Consider the following 23,496-nt stretch of genomic DNA (forward strand, 5'->3'; position numbering starts at 1 on the left):
AGCGGCCAAAACATTTCGGGTCTGGACACACGATCACTGGAAAGCCACTAGACAGAGGGGCATATCAGGGCCATGAGGGAAGGGGCTCAAAGATGACATGAGATGCACCCATCCTGGCTGGTGAGGCATGGGCTGACTGAACTGCAGAAGCCGAGACAACAGTCCAGGACTAGGAGGGTGGACTTCGTTTTCAAAGAGGGAAGGCTTGCAGTGCGAGGCGTTGCCAAGGGAGCTCCCCCATGACACAGGAACGCCAGAGCAGCTGGAGTTAGAGATGAACTGGCTGGCAAACCTCACCTGCGCTTCCCTGTGCTCCCACACCATGCCAGGTGGAAGGTGAAGGGGCACAGCAGCAGGGAGTAGCAGCTGACCTTTCCATCAGTGGTTTATAGCCCAGGGACTTTGCTCCTGTGGGAGCAACGGCAGTACCGACACACGCTGAACAAGCTTTACACCATCCGGCACACCAGGCTGGAGCCGCTTCTTTGTTGCACCTTGAAGAGCACGCAGCTAGACGGGGTGCAGCATGCTGCGGGCAGGTTTGGTCAGGAGGGTGACTGGTACCCCTGTACCTCAGCAGACACAAACTGTCTCCAGAGCCTTGTCTCCTGCTCCGTGTGCCACAGACTGACCTCAGTTGGGCCACCTCAGGGTGGGTAACAGAAAGGCAGCAGGCCCAAGCACTGCAGCAGGGGCTGGCGCTCTGCTACCACACAGCAGAAGCCAGCTGCTTCTTGCGAGCTGCAGACACATCCCCTACGGTGCCTCTAAGATGCCAGAGACATTGTCCTCCCCATCCCACCTTCCTCTCTCCCCACCTCCAGGAAAGAACCAAGGACCAAAAGTACAGCTACGTTTTGTGGGCTTTTAGTTTGAAAAAAGTATTGATTGAAAGTGTACAACAGAACAAAGTGTGGCAGCAGCACCACAGCCAGATTGTTTCACAAATAAAAACAGAAAGGGCCTTAAATAATTGGGTACAGATTAAAAAAATCTCAACAGTGAAAAAGTTCTTCCCTCCGAACAGAAATTCACAGGCACAGAAATGGTAACAACCACATGGAGGCAATGGGGGGAAATCCTTCTTCTAACCACAGGGCTCTGTGCTCACAGGCTGCCAGCTGTGGCCAGCTCCTGCGCTGTGGCTGGTGGCTGCTCCCGCGTGCAGCTCTGCCCTTGGCTCCCTCTTTGGAATGGTTACAGATGAACAGTGCGACATGCCCTTGCTAACCAGACCCGCCCCCCCCACCCCCCAACCAGGACACGAACAAACAAGGCCTCTGCTAAGGCTAAAAAAAGGACAAGACTTTGGAGTCTTGAGTTCAGCATGTTTAAGAAACGAGTCTGGTGAGTGCACAGCAAAGTCCCTGTGCGAGGCCTGCTATTCCAGCTTGGCCTTCTTGTTGTTATCCCCGCCATTCTCTTCTGCTGGTGCTGCCACATCCTCCAGTTTCCGCTTCCCACTTTCAGCAGGTGGGTGTGTATTACGGGGTTTGAAACTGATAATAATGCAGGTCATGTTATCACAGCCGGTGCCATCCCCTGAGGTGTCTGGAGCCAAACACTGATCCAGCAGCTGGAGAGGGACAGGACAGGACAGGTTAGCGGAAAGCACAGACAGCACTGTGAATCACCTGAGACACCAGGCCCATTCTAGCAAACGAGAGCAGCTTAGGGGCTGCCAGGCCAGAACAGTGCGGGCTGGGGTCAAATGCTGTTTGCCACCAGACAAGGGACAGAACAGCCTCAGCAGCTCTGGTTTTCTGGAAGTGGACAGAAACTTCTTTGGTTTGACAGCAACCTAGAAGTCAGAAACACTGGCCAGGGTGCCACAGGAACTGGGTCCCAATTCAGAGGCATCTCTGCTCCTGTTCCAACCAGTGTTGCAGGCCATACGCTCCCAGATACCCCAAGTGCTGAACAAACCAGTCTGATGGAGAGGGAGGGCAGAGTCAGGCACCAAGCTGGGATGCAGAAACACTGTGGGCTGAAGGGATACCGAAGCTCTGGACCTTACCTCTTCTACAATGGAGGAGAGTGGCCTCAGGACTCCATTCTCATCCTTTTGAGTGATCTTGGACTGGATGAAATCCACCACTTCCTGGCTGCTCATCACATTCCTGCAGAGAGCGAAGAGCTCAGAAGGGCTAGTGAAGGGAGCAGTCATGCCATAGTGTCTGACTAGCACCCAGGGCCATTGGGTGTTCCTGAGGCCCAGCTCCAGAGAAAGATCAGTGTAGTGATGCCCGAGAGGCACAACAGTTCCCTCACTACTCACCAGATTCCATCACAGGCAATGACCATGAAGTCGTGGTCATCATTTATTGTCAGCACTTTGATGTCAGGGAAGGCAGAGATCATCTGTTCTTCTGGAGGCAGATTCCTGTTCCGCTTGTAGAAGTGATCACCTGTAGCAGAGAAGAGGATCACTTTTTCTGTGGTTGGGCCCTGGCAATGCTGCCTACTCCTGAAGAGTGAGAAACACTACTGCCGAAAGGGCAACCTCAGCAGAATCGAAGCCAGTGCTCCCACAACCAGAGCAGATCAGGCTGTGGGCACATCAGAGAGAGAAATCTGCCACATGTTCCAGGTATTAGCTTTGGCAAGCCCAACATGCTGTTACCATACAATGGGAAAGAGGCGCTTTTGCCAGTTCAGCCTTCCTGGGCCAATGCCAGGCCAACAGCACACACTGCCTGACAACACCAGCTCAGACCCTGCAGCTGTGCTCATGAAATGAGTGTGTCTAGGAGCAGAATTTGCAACTCACCCCAGCACTAGCTTGGCTTTGCTCATTTTCCAGAAGCTCAGGCTGTCCTGGGCCAGTTATTTCAGTGCAATGTCCACAGCACACTGTTGGGTTCAGGTCTTCCCAAACCTTCAGTAGCCAAAGCTCACTTGAGAAAACCGATCCTCAGCTGTGACTACCAGGCTTGCCTGGAGTTACCTCCTAGGAAGGGATTTCTAGGGCCACCGCAAAATAGTAGGTGGAAATGTTGGTGCCTACCTAGATAAACAAACTCCTCGTTTCTGTCCTAAACGTATTTTTATCTCTTCACCCTAGGATAATTTCAATAGTCTTGGTCCTTCTGCACAAGTACTCTCCACTCACACCCATAGCTGCTTCTCTGTGTATTTTCCAGTACATTCTCAGTGTTATTCACTACCCTTTCCCTAATGCCTCCCAGTATCTATCTCATCCGCTCAAACTATAGCCATCGACTGGGCCAAGACCTTGTTTGGCTACTAATAGATGTGCCCAGCCTCCCGAGCCATTAACCCCAACACTGTTCATAAGAGACCAAGAGATGAGTACAAACACCATCCACGTGCTGCCTAAAGCACTGCAGCAAGTGAGGGTGGAGTTTGTGCAATTAAAAGGCAAGGCTGGCTCAGGAACAAATGAGCTCAAACTGGTATAAAATTAGGTCTCCAGGAAGCAACATACCAAGATCCTCCAGCACCCTGCTAACAGAAAAAAAACCTGTTCAAAAGTTAACAGTCTGGTTATGAGACAGTTTGTATGAGGTGGTTTCTGACAACCCAGCTGCTGGCACAATAGCCTTGGAGGCTTCACACACTCTGTCCTGCGCTGGAGCCTGGTAGGTGCTAGGTGTTGCTTTCTATCAACATCTGCCAGTTTCATGGCTATTTTCTCTAACTAGACTCAAATCTTACCACATCAAATATTGAATACGTTCTACTCATCATCCGGTAAAAAACTGTTTTAAACTTATCAGCTGGCAAGTGCTGGAAGCACAGATGTTCTAAGCACAGTACTCTGAGGCCAAGCAAGCCAACTTCACCCCCGTCTTACTCACCGATTGCTCTGGAGAGGTTGAGACCACCGTTCACTCTTCCATCCATGGTGACCTTGCCGCCAGCGTTCTTTATCCTGGCCAGCTCCACCTCATCCTCCGGTTTGTGGTCATATGACATGTCGACAGCTTTGCCACCTTCTGACACCACGCAGCGAGAGTCTCCAGCATTAGCCACAATCAGCTGCTTGCCCCGGATAAGCGCCACAACAGCAGTTGTCCCACTGTCAGAGCCAGGCTGCAAGAGACAAATGATTTTGCTGAGACTCCTTTCTCTTGCTCCGTATCAGGTCAATAAATGAACGATGGTCCCAGCCGTGTCCCAAACCCTGACATGCTGTGTCTTACCCCTTCTTCCCATAGGCACACACAGAACAATGGAGAAAAGACTGAGAGAAGCATGAAACACAGCAGGAGTGGGTTCAATGAGAGGCATGGTCAAGCAATACCTCCGTTCCAGCCTCACAAACCGCCAGTGGTTCAGGGTTCTCCAGTGTTCGGTATATCTCACTATATACCCTCAGCTCGAACATGTTGATTCCAGCTCAAAGCAGAAGCCTCACTGCAAGCCAGGACATCTCTCTGAAGAGAGAAGGTTGGCACCTTTGAAGCTGTAGTCCCCTTTTCCTGATGCCCTGGGTCCCTGGCCCACCTGCCAGCACTGCCACGGGCTGAGGGGCCACTGACTTGGCCCGGCAGAGAGCAATGCTCTACCCAGGAGCAGCAGTGCCAGCAGAGCTGACCTACTCCTGTCCTGTACTCTCCTTCCATGCCAACCTCCACAGTGGATTCTATGCACAGCAAACCCAGCAGCCAGGTCAGCCTCTTCCGATCCCAGCCTGCTGCCCAGACCCATGCCTTGTTCCTCAGCTTTTTGCATAAAGTCAGGCTGTCAGCAGCTGTGTTCAGCCTCAGGAGAACAAAAGGGATGTTTTATCCCCATCTGAATGGAAATAACTCCTTGCTGAGTGCCCCCCAAGTGCCCTTGGCTCCACACTACACTGCAGAACACAAGAACAGGGTGTGCACCTCCTCTTTCCCCTCCATGCCTGGTAACAACATTTCCTCCTCTTCATCCTCATCCTCCTCTGCTTCTTCAGTGTCATCTTCATCATCTTCATTCTCTGCCTCTTCACTACTGTAACCATCCTCATCTTCACTGCATTCCTACAAGAAACGAGAGATACCACCAGGAGTCACACAGGACGCCCTCAGTGCCCTCCCCAGACAGCTGGTCCCTCCATTCTGGGGACAGATGACAAGTTTGCCCCAGAAGAGTGAGATGACCTGGTACGTTTCCCCCACACCTGATGTCTACAATCAGAGCAGCTAGTTTCAGCTACCACAGTGAATGAAGGGATGGTGCATGCAGCAAGACGGCTATCCATTACGGCCACTGCACAAATGGGGGTATGTTTCTGTCAGGGTTGTCAAAACAATCCCCAACACTCCCATGAGATGGTCTTCAAAGTATCAGCCTGAAAAAACCTACTCCTAGGACACACCTAGGATGAGCCAGAGGCTCATAGCTCAAGTACCACAGTAAGCAATGCATTCTGCCCAGCCAGAAGGCCACTCTGTCCCAGTGCTGTTTCCTACCTCACTGTCTTCCTCCTCTTCCTCAACCTCATCTGACTCATCCTCACTGTCCTCAAAAAATTTGGATTTGGTTGTGCGCTGGGGCTTTCCCGTAGAGGAGCAGGAGGGCCCTGCCTCCCCAGTAGAAGAGGTGACGGCCTCGTCACCTTTGCCTAGTTCAGGCTTCTGCAGAGCAGGGCTGTTGCCTCCAGCGCTGGCTTTGTCTGAGGTGGAGGAAATACCCGTGATTTCTTCATCTGGCTTCCCATTCTTCCTCTCCTTGTGGTCGGTAAGCTCCCCTGGGTCAGCCTCTCCATTCATATTTGACTCCCCATCATGCTGCTTGCCTGTCCCCTCTGCAGCGTTCTCCCCAGCTGGAGCTAAAGACTTGTTTTTGAGGTTCTTGGTGCAGTTTTGTCCGTAGCGTGTGAGAAGCTCCTCAATGGTCATTGTGGCTTCTTCATGCAGAAGAGCAGCTTCCTCATTATCCACTAAAAACGGAAAGGGGGAGGGGGGTGAGGACAAAGAGGGTCAGAAAGCAGGATACATCACCACAGCAGCAGCTGTGTAGCACACACTGGGTTCAGCAGTGAGCTGCCCTGCCTGGATGCTGCTATTGCAGACAGGTTTCAGCAATGCTCAACAGGTTGATCCCCAGCAGGCGCAGGCAAATGCAGCCAGGCCCGTGCCATCCCACAGCTTCCAAGTGCTGCAGATGAACAATATACAAATCGCAGGGCAACGGCTTCTAACCACAGCCAAAGCACGCAGTCTGCAAGTTACCCTCGTGACTCCAGCCTCCGATGCTATCTGGCTGACTGGTAGGCAGCACAGAGCATTTAAATTAGATGTAAGATTGGAGGGTAAAGAGCCCCGTATTTCTTGGGTGCAGCTCATCTGAAGCTGCGGGGGAAGCAGGCAGACCACTTTCATGTGCAGATTTGTTTATTAATACTACAACCAGGAACAAGAAGTTTTTGTTATAGCAGTTGCTCCATGGGCCTTAAGCACCACAGGGATCCCAACCAGCTGTAATCTAGACACTTACAAACAGATGATAGAATAGCTTTAGGCAGTGAATGCAGTACCTCCTCCCAAGCAGGACACTAGACAGAAAATAGGATGACTTTCCCTAAATTATGAGCCAATGACCACTGCTTCCCTATTGACATCCCCCTGGTTATAATTTTCCTTGTTATTTAATCCCAAAAGGAAAAGGAACACCCATATCCTAAACACTCCTCAAAATACAGAACATAAAAGAAAAAAACCCAACAACCAAGCAAACAAAACCTCTACTGTCAGCTGGAGAATGAGGGCCAACAAATTTAGCGTTTTCAGACCAATACACAGTGTTCAAGGTGACTGTATCACTTTGCATCTGCTTCAAGGCTAGTTACAAGATATTCAGCTGAGAGCAGCATCGGACTCTACCCTGGCATTTACATTCTAACTGGGTTCATGGTCTGGCAACTACTTGCTGGTGAAAATGAACACTTGTTTCTTTGTTGAGAACCACTGAAGAGATCAGAATCTGCTTCAATCCTATCTGCAGCTGGTGTCTGTCACCAGCTTGGAGCATCATATTGTTCCACTTTCACAACTTAGCCCGCCTCACACCTCAGAGATTTCTGACACATCCCAGAACTCTGCAACCCATGGAGAAAGCTCTACAGAAAACTGACAGAATTGTTAGTTATTCATAGGATTAAGCTACCAAATGAATCAGAATTTGCCTAGCATCTGCCTGAAGCAATAAAGAGTGCTGAGGGGTGGCAGTTCAACTCCAGCTGAAATTTAACTGAGAAATTTGCACAGAAAACCTTCTGCTAAAGGAGACCTGACCCAACTGCTCTCAGTCCCTGTCCTGGAGCTGCACTCGTTTATTCAGTGGCATCTGACTTACCATCATCTTCGTCAGCAACTTTCTCCTTCTCATCTTCATCATCTTGGGGCCGTCCTGCCATCTGAGAGAGCTCTTTAATCACCTCCTCAGTAGTGAGCTTGGCATCTATGGCTAAGAAAGCATCTTCCAGGGCCTGTGCATGAACACAGACATGAGGGTGTGCACAGTTTCAACTTCATTACAGAATGCCTATGTGTCATGCTGTGCAATCAAGTCTCTCCTACAACACACACCATACAGAACCACAGAATGGCTGAGGCTGGCAGGGACCTCTGGGGTCCACCTGACCTAACACCCCGGTGCAGCAGGGACATGCTGAGCTGTCTGCCCAGGCCCATGTCCAGACAGCTTCTGAACAGCTCCCTGGGCAACCTGTACCTGTGCTTGGTCACTCTTGCACTGAAAAGTGTTTCCTGATGTTTAGAGAGACCCTCCTGGCACCCATTTAGGGTCCGTCACCTCCGGTCCTGACACTGGGCACCGCTGGCAGAGCTGCCTGCGTCCCCTCGGCACCCTCCCGCAGGTGTTTATGGACACGGATCCAACCCCCTGAGCCTGCCCTGCGCCAGGCTGAGCAGTCCCAGCTCCCGCAGCCTTGCCCCAGAGCAGAGGGGCTCCAGTCCCACAGCATCTTGGTGGCCCCTCGCTGGACCCTCTCCAGCCTGGCCGTGCCCCTCTCGGGCTGGGAAGCCCAGCACTGAGCCAGTGCTCCTGGGGTGGCCTCTCCAGGGCTGGGCAGAGGGGAAGGATCATCACCTCCCCCAGCTGGCAATGCTTTGCCTAAGGCAGCCCAGGACACCGTTCGCCGCCTTTGCAGCAAGGGCATGTGTCTGCTTCACGGTCAACTTAGTGTCCACCAGGACCCCGGAGCCGTTTCTGCCGAGCCGCTTTCCCGCTGGGCTGCCCCAGCACATCCTGGTGCTACGGGACTGTTCCTCCCGGGCGCAGGACTTTGCACGTCCCCTTGCTGAACCTCACAAGGTTCCTGCCAGCCTGTTTCTCCAGCCTGTCCAGGTCCCCCTGGCGTGCAGCTGCTCTCCCGGCTCGGTGTCACCCACAGACTTGCTGAGGGTACGCTCGGCCCCATCCTCCAGATCGTTAATGAAGACGTTAAAGAGGACCGGACCCAGTATTGCCCCGTGGGACACACTGGTTGTTACTGGCCTCCAACCAGACTTTGTGCCACTGATCATCAACCCCCTGGCTGGGCCTGCCTGCTCATGCAGCCCATGCTTCCACAGCTTCCCTAGGAGGAGCTTGTGGGACACTGAGTCACAAGCCTTGTTGGAGCCCATGGGGGGCCTGGGGACAGGATAGCAATCAAAGCCACTGCGGAATGGCTCAGCATGAAGACTCCTCGACTCAGCAGACAGGCTCATTGCAGTCAGCAAGCACAGCCAGCTTGGGATCAGCAAAGCACAATACTTGGGCATTTCAGCCTAGAGCAAGAGCCACAAACTGATTCAAGTCTGTGTTGTAGACTATCCTCAGCCTAGATGTAAACAGAGTTTCTGGAGGGACTGCCTTCCCCTCACCCACACAGCTACAGATCCCAGCTCCAGCCCACAGGACACCCGATGTCAGATCATGCATTAATACTACAAGGGAAAATTACATCAGAAGGACCACTTGGTGGAAGGAAGACATGAACTAACCTCCCACCTCTGACAAAAGCTACCACTGCCCCCTAAAAAACAACCTACCAAAACCAGTGTCCTGGTTTCGGCTGGGATGGAGTTAACTTTCTTCTTAGTAGTAGGTGCAGTGCTGTGTTTTGGATTTGGTGTGAGAACAATGTTGATAGCACACTGATGGTTTTAGTTGTTGCTGGGTGATGTTTATACTAAATCAAGGACTTTTCGATTCCTTGGGCCCTGCCAGTGAGAGGGCTGGAGGGGCAGGGAAAACTGGGAGGGGACACAGCCAGGACAGGTGACCCAAGCTAGTCAAACAGGTATTCCATACCATATGACATCATGCTGGGTATATAAACTGGGGGAAGAAGAAGGAAGGGCGGGACATTTGGCATTACGGCGCTTGTCTTCGTGAGTAACCGTTACGCGTGATGGAGCCCTGCTTCCCTGGGGATGGCCGAGCACCTGCCTGCCCGTGGGAAGTGGGGAATGAATTCCCTGCTTTGCTTTGCTTGTGTGCGCAGCTTTTACTTTACCTATTAAATTGTTCTTATCTCAACCCTTGAGTTTTACATTCCCTTCCAATCCTCCTCCCCATCCCTCTGGGTGAGGGGTAGTGAGCAAGCGGCAGCGTGGTGCTGGGTTGCTGCCCGGGGTTAAACCACGACAACCAGTCAAAGAACCAGCTCACACATGTGACTGGAATGAGTCTGAAAATTAAAAAAAAAAAAAAGAAAAAAAAAAAAGAAAGCTAAGCTGGAAAACAGAAGGTTTATCTTTGAAAAAACAATGAATACCTGGTGTACACTCCTAGAAACAAGGAAGGGAAACTAAAATAGAAGACATGGCAGACAGACCTTAGAGGGACAGGGCCCTGCACATAAGTACTAGGTACCTAAACACAGGTTTTCCTCTGCATTAGTGCTTACTTGTTTCAGGGCAGAGCTAGATTCTTACCTTTTGCAATTTGCCTTCCTTATAGGCCTTCTGGTCTTTGATTATCTCAGGAAGATACTTGGCACAGTAAAGGGCAACTTCTTCTCCTGAAAGAGAGCAGAAGTCATTTAAAGAGGCTGGTCCTCCCAGAAGCAAAATGCATCTTGAGCAACTGAATTCCTGAGGCAAATCTTGGGACACGAACCAGAACTACTCCAGGCATGGAAAAGTCACGCAGCAACAGACTGCTGGGGATTGCACTCACACCCCTCAGGAGGCTGCATCTCCAGAACAGCAGGATTTGCTGATGATCCCTGGCAAACCTCAATGAGCTCTTGCCCATTACGTTTGGCCAATGCTATAAGCTTCCTGAAAGGGAGTTTAGGCCCACTTTGGCACTTAGGCTGTTTAGGCCCATCCTACCTAGAAAGCTCAATTTTCTCATGTAAGCACAGGGATAAACAAGCAGAGAAAAAGGGAAGCTTTTGGTTAATGTAAACTCTTTCTCAGAGCATTACCAACACATGACGAGCAGCACAAAAAACTTTATGTACTCGAGCATATGTTCTAGACCAATGAGAAGACAATGCCACAGCCTTGAAATAAGCCCTTTGGGAAGACGGGTGTCCTGATCGGCAGAGCAGTCACCTTGGCACAGGATGGGGTGTGTGAGTGCACAGCATGAGTAAATGGTGGCCAGAACACCAGGCTGCCAAGAGCATAGAGGGTAACTTGGATTGATGGTCAACAAGTCAAACCAAGAGCTGAAAGATTTTTCAAAGCCACAAACACCCCAGCAGCTCAGTAATTAATACTGTCAAGTATGCAACTGTGCAGAGGAGACATTTTGTGTGATCATGACGGTGCTATTAGAGAGGAAGATTAAACAGAGTGAGGGATTGTGAATTTCTGTAGTTCAGCTCAGCAAGAGGGACCAGAAAGAACAGTGCAACTTGTAAGAGATCAGTCTGGTAATTTAGGTTTTTATGTGAGAGGCAAAGAACAAAGTAGGACATAGGAACCTGGCTCGCAAGTCACAAGAAAGAAAAACTAGAGCTAGAAACAAACTAAATGACAGTCACAGAAGGGTGGCAGGGAGAGGAGCAGGGCAGATTGCAAGCAGGTGGAAGGGTCCAGCCACAGGGCCCAAGAAGATGCTTAAGATTGTGTTGGATGAGCCATTCTCTACCACAGGGCAAAGAAGGAGTAGTATGACTGAGCTGAACATAGCGCTCAGAGCCTCTCTGCACACTGCCAGCTTTCCTATGGCTATAGGTAAGGTGAGAGAGTGCTCCTTCCCTCCCGGAGGGTGAGTACAGAAGGCTACAGAAAGACGGTTTTTACAGCAGAGCTAGCTAGAGAAGGCCAGTTTTTACAGAAGAGCTGTAACAGCCACTCAGTCTCTTGATCTCCCTGCTAGCACATCCCAGCTTCCCTCCCTTTCTTCCAGCCAAAGAGAGGCTGTGCAGGCAGGTGGCCATGATGAGTAGTAACACACACAGGAGCAAAGCTCTGCGAAGCTACAGGGAGCAGGGGAATTGAGGGGAACGTATGAGAAGGGTGAGAAGTAGCTAGCCATCAGCTTAGCAAAGGGAGAGGTAGAGGGAACATAGCAGGAAGCAAAGAGGCAGTTAAGATTTGAGAGAAAGAAAGGAACAGCAGACAAGGGACTTTCCCAAATGTGCCTGCAGAAAAGGGATCAAGTGGCCATTGACAAAGAACAGAAACCTTGCAAAATGGTCGTTGTTGAAATAGCGCTGCAAAAAGTTCAATACAAAGAGACTGAGCTCTATTCTGACCGTGCTCTCAAAAATGCAGAATGGGAGGAAGAGCGGGTGAAAAACAAAAAAAGAAGATCACAGAAAAATAAGTGACCCAAGAGAGAAATAGGAGTGACTCCAGCATTTTAATGAGAACTTAAAAGTGAATACCAAGGTGACCTGACAACCACAGACCTGGCAGAAGAATAAAAAACTGGCCAGACCTTACAGGATCTCAAATGAAAAAGACGGACAATTAATGTCCATTGACATGGGATTATGGAACCAGATCTTGCCAATCCAACTCAACATCTACTTTTAAAGATAACCAGGATTATGGCTGATTTAGGTAGGGTCTATAATGTGTATGTATATAATACATAACTTAAATATACACATATGTATATAAGACAGCACTTTGCTTAAAAAGTTAAACTTTCAAGCCAGCACATGCAGAATAGGTTAAGGAACTGCTAGCTCCCAGTTGTGAGATTAAACTGAACAAATCAAATGGGAAGATGTGTTTATATGCAGTTTTGAAGGACTGGCTTCCAGATGATACTGTAACGTTTTTATCAGAGAGCCAAAATGAAGCAAAATTTCTGAGTAAACTATAGACAGAGTAGTGAATAATGACAATGACAGGTCTTCCAAGTCACTTGATGAGCTGGGGGAAGTGAGCACAGGCTGCTCAAAGAGGTATGGCCTCCAAGGAGAACGTGCATAGTTTTGGACCATGGCAGGAAACCAGCCAGCGGCTCCAGATGCTCTGCAAGATGGTCCTAGAAGAGGCCAGGAGCATGCTACATGTTTCCTTTCATTTAGGCTGCTTTTAAAGCATAAATTAGCAGGCCATAGAACAGTAGCACTTGCAGAGACAGGGATTGAGTGGATCAGCCTGGCCCAAAGGTGGCTGGGGCAGTTTGCTGCGGGGACACAAGGCTCTGCCATGGGTAGACCTGTTCCAGGACTTGGCCGGCACCTTGGCTGAGAGCTAGATGTGATAGTGATGTACTCCCACATAAAGGCTTGACCAGCAAGCAAGGTGGTACACTGAGCATGCCTCAGCAGTCCAAGGAGGAGAAAAACTAGGAAAACTGCAGGAAAATCTAATCCCAAATCAGGAACTAAAGGACAGGAAACAGGCCCCATGGGCTGCCAACACGACTGCTGGTCATCGCAGGGAGCAGCTGCAATCTCCTCCGGTTTCTCTTCCAACTTGCAATCATTCCTGCCTGCTCAATCTGCACCAGCATGATGGTGCTGACATCTGCCACTCATCTCATTTTGACACTCTCTGGGGCACTGAACTGCATCATCCAGAGTGACAGACATGCAGGTGGGTCACCTGCACACAAGCCATGCTGTGCCCTGCAGCGCTTCAGAGGCTTTGACAATGGTCTTACCCAAACGCTAAGCAGGAATGGGGTGGGTAAAAGCCTGCATCGCTTGTACCACTTAATTATTCTGGAGGAAGACAACCAGCCACAGCTGCCTGCTGAAGACCAGAAAGGGAGAAGAGAGTGACTGAAGGGCACCCTCATCCCTGCCCAGCAGGGTCTGCAGATGAGGCAGCAGCTCTGTGCAATCTGTGCTACTGGAAGCAGCTGACAGATCTAATAATACCAGAGTGGACACCTGATCACCCACCAGATGGAAAAGATGACTGAACATCGCAATCTTTCTGCCACAACTAGGGATGGGGGATTTTCTTCATAGCAACAAGTAGCTTGATCTAAGAAAGCCACCAACAGCTTTGCAGCCCTGGCCCTGGTACGTACCCTGTAAGCAAGGAGGGCATGGGGCTGGAGCACAGCCTGCAGGAAGATGCTTTCCACAAGGCTGGCAGCAGTGTGCAAAGCAACGCAATAAAGATCTTGCTCTGTCGCCGCCGAGCAGGAAGACAGCCCCAATATGAAAAGCTTTAACAGTTAAACCATTTCTTTGAAACAGGGACACTGAGATTCAATAGCAATCCGGGAATGTCCAACATGCCTGACTGTGCCTACCCAAAGACAAACTACTGCAAGAGAATTCATAGGTCCCATACTGGTTTTGGCTGGGAAAGAGTTAATTTTCTTCACAGTAGCTGGTATGGAGTTGTGCTGAAAACAGCGTTGGTAATTCAGGGATAGTTTTGTAAGTGCCAAGCAGCGCTTATGCAGAGCCAAGGCCTTTTCTGCTCCTCACCCCACCCCACCAGTGAGCAGGCTGGGGGCACGGGGGCAGCTGGGACAGGACACAAGCTGGGACAGCTGACCCCAACTGACCCAAGGGATATTCCATGCCATATGACATCATACTCAGCATATAAAGCTGGGGGAAGGAGGAGGAGGAAGATGTTTGCAGTGATCGTGTTTGTCTCCTCAAGTAACCGTTACACACGATGGAGCCCCGCTTTCCTGGGAATGGCTGAGCCCCCGCCTGCCATGGGAAGCGGTGAATGAACTTTTTTTGCTTTGCTTGTGCACGCAGCTGTTGCTTTATTTATTAAACCGTCTTTATCTCAACCCACAAGTTTTCTCACTTTTACCCTTCTGATTCTCTCCCCCATCCCACGGGGGAGAACGAGCAAGCAGCTGCATGGGGCTGAGTTGCTGGCTGGGGTTAAACTATGACAGTGCCACAGAAGGAAAGAAAGCTTTGCTGCTTCCCATGCAGCTCCAGCACAGATGTCACAACAGACATTTCTACTGCAAACTGATGAAGCTTCACACAGGAACCTTTCGTCAGTCTCCTAAAATCCTCTCCCCATCGGCTGCAGCTCACCCTCAAAGCAGGCCACCCTCTATGCGCACAGCTGGTCGTGGCAGTACCCCATCTCCCTTGCTCAGAGGATACCAGGCCTTGGTACCTATGGGTGTGAAATGCCTTCAGGGGCAGAACACTTAGAAAAAATAATTACTCACCTAGAACCGTAACACATAACCAACAACAAATCCAGGATCAACTCTGCCACATCTCCAGTGTGCAACCCACTGTAAAACTGAGTCTCAAAGTCTCTATGAATTATTTTATTAATGTTTTTTTTAGAGGAGCAGCATCCAGCTAAGTAATGCCAAAGCCTCAGCTGCACTTTCTGCTTAATGTGACACAGATGCAGTAGTAGGAAGGTCTTCAGGAGGCTAAAGTAAAATACATAATGTGTAGCACTGATTTCAGTGAAAAATACGTGGAGGATTCTCCAGAGTGCGTACTTTTACGTTCCTACAGAATTATAACAAGAGATCGCTTCTGTTTGCAAAAAAACGTGTGGAGCATTCAGGATACCTGAATGACCATGCATAAAGGTGGAAGCATACATGGGAAAGTTCAGGTCTGAGAGTATATTTCTGCATGGCTGGATGCCACTGCCAAAAAATACATCTGATTCAGTTTTAGAAGCAGGAGTCACATTCAGATTAAATATGGAACAAAGTCAATTTATCTTGGCGCTTCAGGCAAGGCTGGCTCCAGACTACCTCAGACCCAGCTGGAATCTTACTGCAGTATTTCTCTATCTCCAGGAGCACAGGCTTGAATATGACATGTGAAGACTAGAACTGGCAGCAGCTTCAGGGCAGAAACCTAGGGAAGAAAAAGGCCTCCAGAGATACAGGTTCCTAGATCAAATCTTTTTCAGGGCATGTACATGCACAAACTCATCCTATCTCATCTTCACAAGGCTGAAAGTAGATCCCACTCCAAGATTTGATCTGTATTTAGACACATAAACACCATATGAACATAAAATAAAGAAAGCTTAAGAGTCAAGTAACAAACTAGTTAACAACAAGTATCACAGAATCCCTATGGATTGGAGTACTATGCCAAAACAGGAAAAGAAAAAAATTAAACTCAGAGTATTAACTCCCACCCCGAGACAATGACAGAGAGGCAGAATGTTAAGGTAGATCAGAAGGCAAGACGACTGTTGTGGTTTCAGCAATATCTAAAGCCAGCTGGATGGCTTTCACCTCTGCAAACTGACTCCATCCACCTTTTCCTTTGGCAGTTTCTGTGACAGCACATAGGACTCTACACAGCAGCTTTCCACCTTCAATGCTTTCCCACAACATGGCAGGATCCATCTGTGAACAGGGCATACTGCTCTTCATTTCCTGGTAATTTATTATACAGAGGGACCTCTTCAGCATGAGTCCCCTCCTCTGGCAACACTCTGAAGTTTCGGCCCTCTGGCCAGTCCATGATCACTTCCAGGACTCCCGGACAGTCAGTGCTTCCCATTTGAGCTGCTGTGTGATCAGTGTGACCTGCTGATGCCTAGATATGCAGAGGGGACGTCCCCTTTGAACATCCAGCCCAGCATAGGCAATCAAGGTGCCAAAAAGAGCTATGCTTCAGTACCAACTACTTCTGAAGCAGCACCAATTCCTTCATATGCTGCTGTTTCTTTTTTCAGTTGGAGTGTGATGGGCTTCAGATCCCCTATACCCCCAGCTCCAAAACCCTACGGTGAACCTTGAGTCTCTCCAGGCACTTTCTGCCAGACGCTCTGGCAGGTGGGGCTGTTATCCCTGGCAGAAGTATAAAGCATGTATTTTTTTTTGCCGTGCCCAGACTGGCCCAAATGCTACTGCATGAACTATCTCCTGTTTAATTTGTTCAAAGGCTTGCTGCTGCTCAGGGCCCTATTCAAAGTTGTTGTTCTTCCAAGTCATTTGATAGAGAGGGCTTAGAATCAGACTATAACCTGGAATATGCATTCTCCAAAAACCCACGACACCTAAGAACATTTGTGTTTCTTTTTTGTTAGTTGGTGGAGACACAGCCATTATTTTATTGAACACATCCATTGGGATATCATGACACCATCTTGCCATTTTATTCCTAAGAACTGGATTTCCTGTGCAGCTCCTTTGACCTTTGTTTCATAGCAAAAACCAGCTTTCAAAAGAATCTGGATTATTATCCCGTTCTGAAACACTTCCTCTGCTGTGTTGCCCCACACAAAGATGGCATCAGTGTCTTGGAGGTGTTTTCCAGAGCTTCACCTCGTTCCACTGCAGTCTGTATCAGTCCATAGCAGATGGCAGGGCTATTTCCACCCTGGGGCAGTTGATTCCAGGTGTACTGGACACCCCTCCAAGTGAAAATGAACTGTGGCCTGCGCTCTGCTGCCAAAGGGGTTGAGAAAAACGTGCTGGTGCTATCAGTTGCTGCGTACTGTTTGGCAGCCTTTGACTCCAGTTCATACTTGGAGTCTGAGGTTGGTATGGCAGTGCTCAGTGGCAGCATGACTTTGTTCAGCCTTGACAGTCCGCTGTTACCTTCCACTCGCCATGAGATTTTTGCACTGGCCTTATGAGACTATTAAAGGGTGAAAGCGCTTACTGACCACTCCTTGACTCTCCAGTCGCCAGATCAGCTTATGTATGGGAACCAGGGAGTCTCGATTGGTGTGATATTGTTGCTGGTGCACTGTCATGGTAACAATTGGCACCTGCAGCAAAGCCCACCACAGATGGGTCCTCTGAGAGACCAGGCAAACTAGACAGCTGTTTAATCTTTGCCATACTCAAGACAGCTATACCGAAACCCCATTGGTACCCTTTTTGGGTCTTTGAAGTACCCTCTTCCTGAGGTAGTCTATGACAAGTATACATGGAGCCTCCAGACCAGTCACAACAGGATGCTTTTGCCACTTGCTCCCAGTTCGGCTTACCTCAGCCTCCAACACAGGCAGTTCTTTGGATCCTCCTGTCATTCCAGAAATACAGAGGGATTCTGACCCTTCGTAATCTCATGGTACTAGAGCACACTGTGCACCAGTGTCCGCTACAGCTTTATACCTCCCTGGGGCTGATATGCCAGGTCACTGAATCCACAGGGCCCAGAAAAAGCAGTTGTCCCTTTTCCTCCATGTGGCCAAAGGCAAGGTCCCTCTAGTCCTGACTGGAATCTTCATTACTTGATTTTTATTACTGCAAAACAGAAGTCCCTTCACCAGGGTCAAAAGTACAATCAGCCCTTCTGCTCTGCCCAGCAGATATCGGAGCAGTAATTTTTCTGGACAGATGCTTTTCAGCTGTTGTTTTCCCTTGCAGCTCCTGTACCTGAGCTTCTAGTCTCCAGGTTCACTGTCCCACTTCCTTATGTCCTCCCTTGGTCATGCAGGAAGAACCATGGGGGTTGCACATGATGTGTGCCACTGGTACTCTCTCCCTTGAACAGAAAAAGGCTGACTCTTTATTAAGATATTAATAAAGATAATTAATTTTTCATTAATTAAGAGGTTAATAGCTGAGGCCTTGGTTGGAACACATGAGGAAGACCTACCCTTCTCTGCTTACTCAGACATTTTTTGGGTCAGTCTGTCCACAGCTGAGACACAGGCCCACATAGAGCAAGTGAGATTATCTTTGTATTCTTGGAATTGCCTGGCCAGGCCATCTATCCTTGGTGCCTCCCTATCTGCCCAGCTTGTTATTGCCAGGGTGTGGGCATATATTGTCAGTTCATTTCATACAAACTTTTGTCACACGGACTGCATGCACTGGATTTCACCCCGGTCTCTGGATGCCTAATTGTCACCCAGGTTGCTATAGATCATCTCCAACACTGCTTGTTCCCTCAGACACTGGATACCTCCCTCAATGTTGGTCCATCTGCTTTGGGAATTTGCAAGTTCTTCCTTGAAGGGACACCTGTCCTTATGCTTGACAAGAGTCACCACCAAAGACTGAGGACTCCTGCCCTTTTTCTAATCCCTTTGTCAATAGCCTTATCCTTAGCAAGGGATCCCAGCTACTGGGCTTCCTTACCCTTTAATTCCCAACTGCTGATCCCACTGTCCCAGCATCAGAGTAATCAGTTGAGAATTAGCTCACCTGGTTAATGGCTAAAATCTTTTCACATCTGTTGCAGCTCACTTAGGGATAGGGATCAGGTGGTTTCTGTCTCATTTACGATTTCAGCCTCTTCCTCCTCCTGTTCTTGACTGCTGTGCTGCAGAACACCTGTTCTGCCTCTTTCTCCTCCTCCTTCTTAGAAGCTTCCTCATCTCTTACTAAAACATACTGACTTCCACTTCCATTGTTTCTTTTTAGTTATATGGGCAACCGATATAATGTCTGGTTTAGCCATAATGTCTGTTGGTGTGCTTTCCCTCTCTTCTTCCTGAGGGTGCTGCATAATATTGAGCAGTGTTTGGCAGGTGCTGGCCAGGGCCCAGCACAGTGTGGCAAGTTGTGCCTCTTTGGAATAGCCACAGCCATTTTTTTTCCCCCTCAAACATTCTATCACTTCATCAGGATCCTGTAGTTGCTCAGGAATGAAGTTCCAGACCACTGGACGCCAGATGTTCTTTAGATACCTGCTCATATTCTCCCATATGCTATGCCACCCATGACAATACTCTTGCGGAGCCTGGGTCATATTCCTAAATTGCTTGTTAACCTTAGACAAAACCAAAGCAATATTCCTAAGAAATACAAATAGATGTATTTTAACTACCCAAGGATGTTCAAGATACTGAGAAGTTATTGTAACAAGGGAGAAAACATCACAGAAGGAGGTAGTGAAGGTGCCATTCTGTACTACTTCCACAAAAAATCCTCTCGGAGGAAGAAGTGTAATTGTTAATTGTCTCTGTGAGATGGTACCTGCAGTACAGTAATGGCTTCAGTACAGAGCCCAAACACCAGCTCAAGGTCAGTGCTTTAATAACAAATCTCCCAGGCAAAGCATAACTAATCACTACAAAGCACAGCAAGCTGCAAAGCCAACATCAATCTTTAACGTATATGGAGGAAAAAAAAAAAGAAAAAAGAAAAAAGAAAAAGGAGACCATGGCATAGATCAGATAAAGTAATACCAAGAACATAAATCAATACTGTGACCTGCAACTGTTTTAACAGATAAAACCCATTCTAATATGCTCTGCTCAATCTGTTATTACCTCAAACCCTTCAGGCCCCATGTTGGGCACTACAAAAAGGACTGTTGTGGTTTAACCCCAGCCAGCAGCTAAGCACCATGCAACTGCTTGCTCACTCCCCCCAGCAGGATGAGGGGAAGAGAACTGGAAGGGTTAAAGTGAGAAAACTTGTGGGTTGGGATAAGAACAGTTTAGTAATTGAAATAAAAATAGCAACAACAATAATAATATTAACAAAATTGTCACAAAAAGGAAAGTAACAGAGATAAACAAAACCCAAGACAGACAAGCACTGCAAATGAAAAGAATTGCTCACCACCAATGGACTGATGCCCAGTCAGAGCAGCAGCACCCCTCTGCCAACATTCCCCTCCAGTTTTCTTGCTGAGCATGATGCCATATGGCATGGAATATCCCTTGGGTCAACTGGGGTCCCAACTTGTGTCCCCCCCTCCCAACTTCTGGTTCACCCCCAGCCTGCTCACTGGCAGGCAGGGTGAGGCGCAGAAAAGGCCTTGGCTCTGTGTAAGTGCTGCTCAGCACTAACGAAAACATCCCTGAATTACCAACACTTTTCAGCACAACTCCAAAGCACAGCCCCATACCAGCTACTGTGAAGAAAATTAACTCAACCCCAGCCAAAACCAGCACTATGACCAAGAACAAGGCAAGAGAAATCCATTGCTCTGCATATAAACTGGGAAAAAATTACAACAGGGCTTGGCTTGCTGTATTCAAATGAAAACCCTGGTAGGAGCAAAAAGAAAACCTCACTATGATAATGTTGACCTCCAAAAAGGAGGAACTACGTGTCAATGAAGACACTTACCAAAAGGAAATAATAAAAAAAAAAGAGCTAAAAGGATAAAGCATGTGTAGATAGATACGGAGCCTGATAAGAAACACCATACTGGAGGTGCACAGTACCCATATATCATTCTCCAAGCTTTGAGGACAGGGATGCCAGGGCAAGTAAAAAACAAACTGGAGAAAGCAAAAAAACAGCAGCATCATTTAAAAACTGGAAGTCTCGTCCACAGGGGGAAAATACAAAAGAAAAACTGATGAGTGAAATGTAAAGGTAAATAGGACCCCCCCCCCCCCAACCATAAGAAAAAACCCCCCAACAACAACACCGCCCCTGCTTTTTCAATTAACACAATAATAAAATATTTTCCCAACCTGTCTGGAGCAGGAAGCTTACTGGATTGTTTAAGGCTGACAGATGAGCAAGGTATAAAAGAAAAGCTAAATTAATTTTTTGCAGTGCCAGCTAATACAGCTTGGACAGGTTCCCACTCTAAAACCTTCTTTTACATGGGACAGAACTGCAATAATTTCAAACTGAAGAACTAGTGCATCAATAAAATCATACAAAAGTAGGGATGAGCAAAAGTTGTTCTTCAGAGTCAGGTTCAACCATATCACTATACTTCCTGATAAGGTTTGACTAGGAAGAGCTGCAGAGATTCAGCCACTGCAAGTCTAAAACACAAGACAGAAAACAAGTTTTAGAAAACCATGCCAGTGCTTTGCCATTCTGATTAATGCCTAATCCCTAATGTCTATCTTGAATCTCTCCTACTGTACTAAGAAACCCGCAAACAACATACTGCTTCATGTCCTACACTAACAGCAATGTTGTAAGTGTTCAAAGTCTTCCTAAAACCCAACACATGAAATAGTTTCTCAGCTAACAGGGAGGTCTAGCACACCAATCTTGAAGAAGATCGGTTTGATATTATTCATTCTTGACCAGTTTTTGCTAGATGCTACTTATCTTTATATGTGCTAGATGCTTACAAATGGTTTCTAAGCTTCTGCAAAAAATAACATTAAGTTGTAGTTGCTAAATCCCTAGATGTTTTTTCCTTTGTCCTTCCCCTGCCTTTCAGAACCAACCCATTATCCCAGTGTTCTCAAAAGATAATTTTCAGGATATCAGCAGTTGCTCCATCCAGGTCTCTGCACGCTCCAAGATGAAGTTCAGGCGGAAAATATTTTCAAAACATTAAATACAAATGCTTCACACTGAGATGACATCTTTTGAAGAGCTACTTGTCATCTACGTACTCAGCCTGACCATTTTAATAAGGACTATTGCAAAAAAAGGTCTTAAACTCTTACTTACAAATTGGCAGAATTAGGTAACTCAGTTCCAAAGGAAAGCGAGCAGTTATGAACTGTGGTATGTAACCTTCCACTTGAATCTGCTCCATTATCAGCAAAATGAAAGACATACATACCATACCAAAAAAAGAATTAATGTAAGAGCTGGAGAGTGGTGGAAACTGGGTTCACAACACTACGTACCAGCATATCCACTATGTGAGTACAGAAAACAGTAGAAATGGTAATAAATAGAATAAGCAGATATACGGATACATATAGGATGGGCAGGGGTTAACTATACAGCAGAGAATGTAACGAACTGGTAAATGTTCTTTCAAAGAGTCAACGAGCAGGAGAGAACAGGCAGTTTAGTTGATCTACTTCATATAGATTTGCAAAACGCTTTCCTATAAATCATCAAATGTTTCAAATACTAAGCTGCCATGGGAAAAGAAGTAAGGTTTGATAGAAGCAGACAGCTCTCAAAATGGAGGAGGGCCACTGGCAGAGTTCCTTAAGACTTATGTGGTTCAACATCTACACAAATAATTTGGAAGAGAGGTCAGTAAGAAGTGATGATCAAATTCAGGATGATCAAAAGTAAAATAATTTGCAAAATTTAACAGTAGGATCTTGCGCTTTTACATGATATTGGCAGATAAAACTCCTCACTGACAAAGACAAGAAAAAAACATAAAAGACAACCAACCTCCAAACATACATTGGATGGACTCAAACTCATCTATTACTACTTAAGGAAAGATCTGGAGGAAACTGAGGACAGAGTTCTGAAAATGTCATCTTACAGTTTATTTGTATCAAAACATCCAACATGCTGTTAGGAAAGGAACTGTGAACAAAGCAGAAAACACTTAACGTCATGATAAATTCACAGTATATCTGTAACTTGAAAGGTACAGGCAGTTCTAGTCAGCCTAACTAAAAGCATGTTGCAGAGCTAGACCATGCCCAAAAAATAAAGGACAAATATAATCACAGCTGTGGTACAATGTTTGGAATCTGTGGCTCTGTCCAGCATCAGTAGCCTAGTAAGTTCCGCGGCTCAGGCATTTCATCACCTGTGTTAAAATTTATTAGAATTACTAGAATGATCCATGGCATAAGCTAGTTAGCACTCTCGTAATCTCTGGACACAGTTCAGCATGTAGTTGGAACCAGGAACCAAGAGCTAGTTTGAATGCAGCCACACTAGGCTAAATGTTAAGACAGCTTAACAGCATCAGTGTGGCCAGACTGTGCCAATTGACCTCAGGGCCAGAAAATGGTGCTGCTGTTATTTAATAGTACAGCTGTGTACAACCAGAGAAAAGTCTAGGAGTCTTCTGACTGGAAGAAATTATCAGGCAGCAGATTTAGATCAAATTCTTCTTTCAAATAATACAATTCTAAGCAAAACATCCCATACAAACAATCACCAAACATATAAACCTGGTTTAAAATGCAATTAGACAAATTCATGAAGAATTAGCTCACCAAGACGACAGAAGCACGTCTATAAGATAAAATGGCTGCAACCTGTAGCTCAAGGAGCCCTTACGTGGGGGATGGAAGCTGGGAAAGTGTGTCAGGGAATGGATCTGCCTGTTCTGTTTTTTCACTCGTCTTGGGCAACCAGTACTGGCAACCAGCAGAACATACTGACTAGAGTCAGACCTTTGGTCCAATCTCATGTAGTTTTTCTTACTGACACTCTTCTGTGACTATCCTCTCTGGCTGATCCACCAAGAAAATAACCATTCTTAAAAGTTTTAGAAGATGGAATGCAAATCTCATTTCAATTTCATATCAACCCATGCTCTTCCTTCTAGAAACCCTAAGGAACTTTCAGAACCTCAGTCGATGATATAAAAAA

At 47.4% G+C, this 23,496-nt stretch overlaps 1 protein-coding gene across 1 annotated transcript in view; it reads right to left on the minus strand.

Moving 5' to 3' along the window:
* Window positions 1-851: 851 nt before the first annotated feature.
* PPM1G (protein phosphatase, Mg2+/Mn2+ dependent 1G) overlaps window positions 852-23,496 on the minus strand; it is a 28,335-nt gene continuing 5,690 nt past the window's right edge. The window contains exons 3-10 of the mRNA XM_055810012.1: window positions 9,894-9,979; window positions 7,303-7,435; window positions 5,418-5,887; window positions 4,848-4,985; window positions 3,822-4,056; window positions 2,279-2,408; window positions 2,018-2,120; window positions 852-1,576 (exon numbers count right to left, since the gene is read on the minus strand). Coding sequence (XP_055665987.1) covers window positions 1,382-1,576; window positions 2,018-2,120; window positions 2,279-2,408; window positions 3,822-4,056; window positions 4,848-4,985; window positions 5,418-5,887; window positions 7,303-7,435; window positions 9,894-9,979 — 1,490 coding nt within the window. The 3' untranslated portion in view covers window positions 852-1,381. The remainder of the gene's footprint in view (window positions 1,577-2,017; window positions 2,121-2,278; window positions 2,409-3,821; window positions 4,057-4,847; window positions 4,986-5,417; window positions 5,888-7,302; window positions 7,436-9,893; window positions 9,980-23,496) is intronic.

Source organism: Falco peregrinus, chromosome 7 (genome assembly GCF_023634155.1).
Source record: "Falco peregrinus isolate bFalPer1 chromosome 7, bFalPer1.pri, whole genome shotgun sequence".
Lineage (NCBI taxonomy): Eukaryota > Metazoa > Chordata > Aves > Falconiformes > Falconidae > Falco > Falco peregrinus.